Source organism: Hemitrygon akajei, chromosome 8, assembly GCF_048418815.1.
Source record: "Hemitrygon akajei chromosome 8, sHemAka1.3, whole genome shotgun sequence".
Taxonomy (NCBI): domain Eukaryota; kingdom Metazoa; phylum Chordata; class Chondrichthyes; order Myliobatiformes; family Dasyatidae; genus Hemitrygon; species Hemitrygon akajei.
The window spans coordinates 4,205,216-4,214,824 of record NC_133131.1 but is presented as its reverse complement, the minus strand read 5'-3'; the positions used below and the strand labels follow the sequence as shown (position 1 = coordinate 4,214,824).

Below are 9,609 nucleotides of genomic sequence, written 5' to 3'. Positions count from 1 at the left end.
CCCTCCCTATCAACACTCCCTTCACCTTCTCACCACTCCCTATCAACACACCCTTCACCTTCTCACACTCCCTATCAACACACCCTTCACCTTCTCACACTCCCTATCAACACACCCTTCACCTTCTCACACTCCCCATCAACACACCATTCACCTTCTCACCCTCCCTATCAACACTCCCTTCACCTTCTCACACTCCCTATCAACACACCCTTCACCTTCTCACACTCCCTATCAACACTCCCTTCACCTTCTCACACTCCCTATCAACACACCCTTCACCTTCTCACACTCCCTATCAACACACCCTTCACCTTCTCACACTCCCAATCAACACACCCTTCACCTTCTCACCCTCCCCATCAACACACCATTCACCTTCTCACACTCCCTATCAACACACCCTTCACCTTCTCACACTCCCCATCAACACACCCTTCACCTTCTCTCACTCCCTATCAACACACCCTTCACCTTCTCACACTCCCTATCAACACACCCTTCACCTTCTCACACTCCCTATCAACACACCCTTCACCTTCTCACACTCCCTATCAACACTCCCTTCACCTTCTCACACTCCCTATCAACACACCCTTCACCTTCTCACCCTCCCTATCAACACACCCTTCACCTTCTCACAATCCCCATCAACACACCCTTCACCTTCTCACACTCCCCATGAACACACCCTTCACCTTCTCACCCTCCCTATCAACACACCCTTCACCTTCTCACCCTCCCTATCAACACACCCTTCACCTTCTCACACTCCCCATCAACACACCATTCACCTTCTCACCCTCCCTATCAACACTCCCTTCACCTTCTCACACTCCCTATCAACACACCCTTCACCTTCTCACACTCCCTATCAACACACCCTTCACCTTCTCACACTCCCCATCAACACACCCTTCACCTTCTCACACTCCCCATCAACACACCCTTCACCTTCTCACCCTCCCTATCAACACTCCCTTCACCTTCTCACACTCCCTATCAACACACCCTTCACCTTCTCACACTCCCTATCAACACACCCTTCACCTTCTCACACTCCCCATCAACACACCCTTCACCTTCTCACACTCCCCATCAACACACCCTTCACCTTCTCACCCTCCCTATCAACACACCCTTCACCTTCTCACACTCCCCATCAACACACCATTCACCTTCTCACCCTCCCTATCAACACTCCCTTCACCTTCTCACACTCCCTATCAACACACCCTTCACCTTCTCACACTCCCTATCAACACACCCTTCACCTTCTCACACTCCCCATCAACACACCCTTCACCTTCTCACACTCCCCATCAACACACCCTTCACCTTCTCACCCTCCCTATCAACACACCCTTCACCTTCTCACCCTCCCTATCAACACACCCTTCACCTTCTCACACTCCCTATCAACACACCCTTCACCTTCTCACCCTCCCCATCAACACACCCTTCACCTTCTCACCCTCCCTATCAACACACCCTTCACCTTCTCACACTCCCCATCAACACACCCTTCACCTTCTCACACTCCCAATCAACACACCCTTCACCTTCTCACACTCCCCATCAACACACCCTTCACCTTCTCACACTCCCTATCAACACACCCTTCACCTTCTCACACTCCCTATCAACACACCCTTCACCTTCTCACACTCCCCATCAACACACCCTTCACCTTCTCACACTCCCTATCAACACACCCTTCACCTTCTCACACTCCCTATCAACACACCCTTCACCTTCTCACACTCCCTATCAACACACCCTTCACCTTCTCACACTCCCTATCAACACACCCTTCACCTTCTCACACTCCCTATCAACACACCCTTCACCTTCTCACACTCCCAATCAACACACCCTTCACCTTCTCACACTCCCCATCAACACACCCTTCACCTTCTCACACTCCCTATCAACACACCCTTCACCTTCTCACACTCCCTATCAACACACCCTTCACCTTCTCACACTCCCTATCAACACACCCTTCACCTTCTCACACTCCCTATCAACACACCCTTCACCTTCTCACACTCCCGATCAACACACCCTTCACCTTCTCACACTCCCCATCAACACACCCTTCACCTTCTCACCCTCCCCATCAACACACCCTTCACCTTCTCACCCTCCCCATCAACACACCCTTCACCTTCTCACCCTCCCTATCAACACACCCTTCACCTTCTCACACTCCCCATCAACACACCCTTCACCTTCTCACACTCCCCATCAACACACCCTTCACCTTCTCACACTCCCCATCAACACACCCTTCACCTTCTCACACTCCCCATCAACACACCCTTCACCTTCTCACCCTCCCCATCAACACACCCTTCACCTTCTCACACTCCCTATCAACACTCCCTTCACCTTCTCACACTCCCTATCAACACACCATTCACCTTCTCACACTCCCCATCAACACACCCTTCACCTTCTCACACTCCCCATCAACACACCCTTCACCTTCTCACCCTCCCTATCAACATACCCTTCACCTTCTCACTCTCCCTATCAACACACCCTTCACCTTCTCACCCTCCCTATCAACACACCCTTCACCTTCTCACACTCCCCATCAACACACCCTTCACCTTCTCACACTCCCCATCAACACACCCTTCACCTTCTCACCCTCCCCATCAACACACCCTTCACCTTCTCACACTCCCCATCAACACACCCTTCACCTTCTCACACTCCCCATCAACACACCCTTCACCTTCTCACACTCCCTATCAACACACCATTCACCTTCTCACCCTCCCTATCAACACACCATTCACCTTCTCACACTCCCCATCAACACACCCTTCACCTTCTCACACTCCCTATCAACACACCATTCACCTTCTCACCCTCCCTATCAACACACCATTCACCTTCTCACACTCCCCATCAACACACCCTTCACCTTCTCACACTCCCCATCAACACACCCTTCACCTTCTCACACTCCCCATCAACACACCCTTCACCTTCTCACCCTCCCCATCAACACACCCTTCACCTTCTCACACTCCCCATCAACACACCCTTCACCTTCTCACACTCCCTATCAACACACCCTTCACCTTCTCACACTCCCCATCAACACACCCTTCACCTTCTCACACTCCCCATCAACACACCCTTCACCTTCTCACACTCCCCATCAACACACCCTTCACCTTCTCACACTCCCTATCAACACACCCTTCACCTTCTCACACTCCCCATCAACACACCCTTCACCTTCTCACACTCCCCATCAACACACCCTCCACCTTCACACCCTCCCTATCAACACACCCTTCACCTTCTCACACTCCCAATCAACACACCCTTCACCTTCTCACCCTCCCCATCAACACACCCTTCACCTTCTCACACTCCCCATCAACACACCCTTCACCTTCTCTCACTCCCCATCAACACACCATTCACCTTCTCACACTCCCCATCAACACACCCTTCACCTTCTCACACTCCCCATCAACACACCCTTCACCTTCTCACACTCCCTATCAACACACCCTTCACCTTCTCACACTCCCCATCAACACACCATTCACCTTCTCACACTCCCCATCAACACACCATTCACCTTCTCACACTCCCTATCAACACACCCTTCACCTTCTCACCCTCCCTATCAACACACCCTTCACCTTCTCACACTCCCCATCAACACACCCTTCACCTTCTCACCCTCCCTATCAACACACCCTTCACCTTCTCACACTCCCCATCAACACACCCTTCACCTTCTCACCCTCCCCATCAACACACCCTTCACCTTCTCACACTCCCCATCAACACACCCTTCACCTTCTCTCACTCCCCATCAACACACCATTCACCTTCTCACACTCCCCATCAACACACCCTTCACCTTCTCACCCTCCCTATCAACACACCCTTCACCTTCTCACACTCCCTATCAACACACCCTTCACCTTCTCACCCTCCCTATCAACACACCCTTCACCTTCTCACACTCCCCATCAACACACCCTTCACCTTCTCACCCTCCCTATCAACACACCCTTCACCTTCTCTCACTCCCCATCAACACACCCTTCACCTTCTCACACTCCCTATCAACACACCCTTCACCTTCTCACACTCCCGATCAACACACCCTTCACCTTCTCACCCTCCCTATCAACACACCCTTCACCTTCTCACACTCCCGATCAACACACCCTTCACCTTCTCACACTCCCTATCAACACACCCTTCACCTTCTCACCCTCCCTATCAACACACCCTTCACCTTCACACACTCCCCATCAACACACCCTCCACCTTCTCACACTCCCTATCAACACAACCTTCACCTTCTCACACTCCCTATCAACACACCCTTCACCTTCTCACCCTCCCTATCATCTCATGCGGCAGCGTGGAGTAATTTCTGGGTGTGAACCCCAAGATCGCATTGTACTTCCACTCTGATATAAATCCTGGTCTGCCATTAACTCTTTACTTTGCCTTCAAGTTGGAGCTTCCAAAGAGAATTTGATCCTTTTATCGTTATGATTCTATAGATTTATCGAGATTGCCCACAGGAAAATGAATGTCAGGACTGTATATGAAGACATAGATATATTTTGATAAAATTTACTTTGAACTTTTGAATCACTTCACACTTCTTCGGAATGAACTCCATCTGCCATCTCTCAGCGCAGCTCCACATCCTGTTGTGACCCAGAACAACCTTCTCACTATCTACAACACCTCTACCCTTCGTGTCATCTGCTGTGTGTTGTGTTTGCATTCACAGGCCCAGAGGATTAACATCAACCCACTCTACATCATGCTGCCCTGCACCCTCAGTGCGTCCTTCGCATTCATGTTGCCGGTGGCAACCCCACCAAACTCAATCGTCTTCTCCTACGGTTACGTGAAGGTGTTCGACATGGTAGGTCATTGCCAGCAGGGGTCTAGGATGGCCAACATCCAGGGCAGTGATGAAAAGGGTAACCCCGGGAGTGTGTGATGGGACAGTGTGGATGGAGTTTCACTCTGTGTCTGACCCCGGGAGTGTGTGATGGGACGGTGTGGAGGGAGATTCACTCTGTGTCTGACCCCGGGAGTGAGTGAGGGGACGGTGTGGAGGGAGATTCACTGTGTCTGACCCCGGGAGTGAGTGATGGGACGGTGTGGAGGGAGATTCACTGTGTCTGACCCCGGGAGTGAGTGATGGGACAGTGTGGAGGGAGTTTCACTCTGTGTCTGACCCCGGGAGTGTGTGATGGGACGGTGTGGAGGGAGTTTCACTCTGTGTCTGATCCCAGGAGTGTGTGATGGGACAGTGTGGAGGGAGATTCACTGTGTCTGACCCCGGGAGTGTGTGATGGGACGGTGTGGAGGGAGATTCACTCTGTGTCTGATCCTGGGGAGTGTGTGATGGGACAGTGTGGAGGGAGATTCACTCTGTGTCTGACCCTGGGAGTGTGTGATGGGACGGTGTGGAGGGAGATTCACTCTGTGTCTGACCCCGGGAGTGTGTGACGGGACAGTGTGGAGGGAGGTTCACTCTGTGTCTGACCCCGGGAGTGTGTGATGGGACGGTGTGGAGGGAGATTCACTCTGTGTCTGACCCCGGGAGTGTGTGATGGGACGGTGTGGAGGGAGATTCACTCTGTGTCTGACCCCGGGAGTGTGTGATGGGACGGTGTGGAGGGAGATTCACTCTGTGTCTGACCCCGGGAGTGTGTGATGGGACGGTGTGGAGGGAGATTCACTCTGTGTCTGATCCTGGGGAGTGTGTGATGGGACAGTGTGGAGGGAGATTCACTCTGTGTCTGACCCCGGGAGTGTGTGATGGGACGGTGTGGAGGGAGATTCACTCTGTGTCTGACCCCGGGAGTGTGTGATGGACGGTGTGGAGGGAGATTCACTCTGTGTCTGACCCCGGGAGTGTGTGATGGGACGGTGTGGAGGGAGATTCACTTTGTGTCTGACCCCGGGAGTGTGTGATGGGACGGTGTGGAGGGAGTTTTATTCTGTGTCTGACCCCGGGAGTGTGTGATGGGACGGTGTGGAGGGAGTTTCACTCTGTGTCTGACCCCGGGAGTGTGTGATGGGACGGTGTGGAGGGAGATTCACTCTGTGTCTGACCCCGGGAGTGTGTGATGGGACGGTGTGGAGGGAGTTTCACTCTGTGTCTGACCCCGGGAGTGTGTGATGGACGGTGTGGAGGGAGTTTTACTCTGTGTCTGACCCCGGGAGTGTGTGATGGGACGGTGTGGAGGGAGTTTCACTCTGTGTCTGACCACGGGAGTGTGTGATGGGACGGTGTGGAGGGAGATTCACTCTGTGTCTGACCCAGGGAGTGTGTGATGGGACGGTGTGGAGGGAGATTCACTCTGTGTCTGACCCCAGGAGTGTGTGATGGGATGGTGTGGAGGGAGATTCACTCTGTATCTGACCCCGGGAGTGTGTGATGGGACAGTGTGGAGGGAGTTTCACTCTGTGTCTGACCCCGGGAGTGTGTGATGGGACGGTGTGGAGGGAGTTTCACTCTGTGTCTGACCCCGGGAGTGTGTGATGGGACAGTGTGGAGGGAGTTTCACTCTGTGTCTGACCCCGGGAGTGTGTGATGGGACGGTGTGGAGGGAGTTTCACACTGTGTCTGACCCCGGGAGTGTGTGATGGGACGGTGTGGAGGGAGTTTCACTCTGTGTCTGACCCCGGGAGTGTGTGATGGGACTGTGTGGAGGGAGTTTCACTCTGTGTCTGACCCCGGGAGTGTGTGATGGGACGGTGTGGAGGGAGTTTCACTCTGTGTCTGACCCCGGGAGTGTGTGATGGGACAGTGTGGAGGGAGATTCACTGTGTCTGACCCCGGGAGTGTGTGATGGGACTGTGTGGAGGGAGATTCACTCTGTATCTGACCCCGGGAGTGTGTGATGGGACAGTGTGGAGGGAGTTTCACTCTGTGTATGACCCCGGGAGTGTGTGATGGGACGGTGTGGAGGGAGTTTCACTCTGTGTCTGACCCCGGGAGTGTGTGATGGGACAGTGTGGAGGGAGTTTCACTCTGTGTCTGACCCCGGGAGTGTGTGATGGGACGGTGTGGAGGGAGTTTCACTCTGTGTCTGACCCCGGGAGTGTGTGATGGGACGGTGTGGAGGGAGTTTCACTCTGTGTCTGACCCCGGGAGTGTGTGATGGGACAGTGTGGAGGGAGATTCACTGTGTCTGACCCCGGGAGTGTGTGATGGGACTGTGTGGAGGGAGATTCACTCTGTATCTGACCCCGGGAGTGTGTGATGGGACAGTGTGGAGGGAGTTTCACTCTGTGTCTGACCCCGGGAGTGTGTGATGGGACGGTGTGGAGGGAGTTTCACTCTGTGTCTGACCCCGGGAGTGTGTGATGGGACAGTGTGGAGGGAGTTTCACTCTGTGTCTGACCCCGGGAGTGTGTGATGGGACGGTGTGGAGGGAGTTTCACACTGTGTCTGACCCCGGGAGTGTGTGATGGGACGGTGTGGAGGGAGTTTCACTCTGTGTCTGACCCCGGGAGTGTGTGATGGGACGGTGTGGAGGGAGTTTCACTCTGTGTCTGACCCCGGGAGTGTGTGATGGGACGGTGTGGAGGGAGTTTCACTCTGTGTCTGACCCCGGGAGTGTGTGATGGGACAGTGTGGAGGGAGATTCACTGTGTCTGACCCCGGGAGTGTGTGATGGGACTGTGTGGAGGGAGATTCACTCTGTATCTGACCCCGGGAGTGTGTGATGGGACAGTGTGGAGGGAGTTTCACTCTGTGTCTGACCCCGGGAGTGTGTGATGGGACAGTGTGGAGGGAGTTTCACTCTGTGTCTGACCCCGGGAGTGTGTGATGGGACGGTGTGGAGGGAGTTTCACACTGTGTCTGACCCCGGGAGTGTGTGATGGGACGGTGTGGAGGGAGTTTCACTCTGTGTCTGACCCCGGGAGTGTGTGATGGGACGGTGTGGAGGGAGTTTCACTCTGTGTCTGACCCCGGGAGTGTAGAGGGAGCTGCAATGACCTCTGACGCGTTTTTCCCTCCATTTCTCCGATGTCTGTCAGGTGAAAGCTGGATTCATTGTCAACCTGATCGGCGTGCTGGTCGTCTCGCTGGGCGTGAACACTTGGGGAATGCTGATGTTCGACCTGGGTAATATGCCCAGCTGGGTAAACAACACTGTCCAGCCTTGAGTCAGCGCCAGGATCGAGCAGCCAGCTGGCAGACCGCCACTGCATCGATAACCCTGCTGCCATTGATCAAGAGCAGCCACCGCGGCTTTCACCGCCGCCACCAATTTTAGTCACGCAAGTGTCAAATTAGCCCGGACATTTTAAGCCTTTGCACAAAAACTTTGTGACTGCAAGCTGCCGCGGGACCTGGTCAGCTCACTGGGACCCCTGGACACCTTTACTCTGTCGTCAATTCTGTCGATTCGCCTCACCTCGACCTCGGCCGCAGCGGGAGCACCGTTTCCCCACGGCCTACGGCGCCCGCTGGGTCAGACACCTTCACCCGAGCACCGGCCGCGCTGCTGCTGACGAAGGGTCCCGGCCAAAACGTCGACTCTTTATTCCCCTCCACAGACGCTGCCCGACCGTCTGATGAGTCGCTCCAGCATTTTGTGTATTTTGCTCTGAATTTCCAGCGTCTGCAGAATCTCCGGTGTTTATCACCCGGATCCCACCGGAGTCCCAAACTTCTGCAATAACTCCGAGTGTTCATTGGCACATTTCCACATGCGTTTATCGATATGGGTGTGAGTATGCGTGTACGGGCACATTTACGCTTCTGATACACACGTGCATATACAGATAAATTACACACACTCACACCCATCAACACGCATGTGACATGTGTGTACACGTGTATCTGTGCACATTTGTGCTTTGAATGTGAGTGTGAAGGTGTGTGTGTGTGTGTGTGTGTGTGTGTGTGTGTGTGTGTGATTGTGTCTGTGTGTGTGTGTGTGTGTCTTGTGAGATTGTGTGTGTCCATGTAGGTGAAACCTGGGGGTTTGGATTTAGTTGAACTGGAGTTTCTGGAAACATTAAATGAACAGTATCCTGACATTCTGTGACCAGTTTGTTGTCTGAGGGGTTGGGGGGGGGGTGGGACTGTGGGTAAGGAGAGTGTGTATCTGCGCTCCCTAAGCAGAGGAGATAAAGAGATGATGGTGGGGGGGGGGGGTGCAGTAGATATTGAAAAGGAGTGTGCTAAGGGCAGAGAACAGGACACCTTCCCCATCAGAAGACACAGAGTTAGGGTTGGAGAGAAGTGAGATGTAGGAATCAGAGGGAGACTCCTTCACTCAGGGAGTGGAGAGTGGTATGTACCGAGGGAGATTTCTTCACCCAGAGTGCGGTGACTACCTGGAAGAGAGTAGTGAAAGCTGAGTCACTGACAGCAGTTGAGATTTGCTTCCTCCCCGCCCTTTCACTGCAGCCATGATTGGTTCTGTCGCACTGTAGAGGGTCCATGTAACGTCCCAGAGAGAACCATTGATCAGGAACTTGCAGGCAGCAAGGGGCAGGAGAACAGTAACTATCAAATCCCTGGAGTCAACAGATCCCAGAGTCCTTGCAGATTTCGTCCACCAGTTGAGT

At 53.6% G+C, this 9,609-nt stretch overlaps 1 protein-coding gene across 1 annotated transcript in view; it reads left to right on the top strand.

Moving 5' to 3' along the window:
• The window catches only part of LOC140731566 (Na(+)/citrate cotransporter-like), an 81,923-nt gene extending 72,850 nt beyond the window's left edge, over window positions 1-9,073 (top strand). Inside the window, exons 11-12 of the mRNA XM_073053084.1 lie at window positions 4,793-4,930; window positions 8,068-9,073. Coding sequence (XP_072909185.1) covers window positions 4,793-4,930; window positions 8,068-8,196 — 267 coding nt within the window. The 3' untranslated portion in view covers window positions 8,197-9,073. The remainder of the gene's footprint in view (window positions 1-4,792; window positions 4,931-8,067) is intronic.
• The last annotated feature ends 536 nt before the right edge of the window (window positions 9,074-9,609 follow it).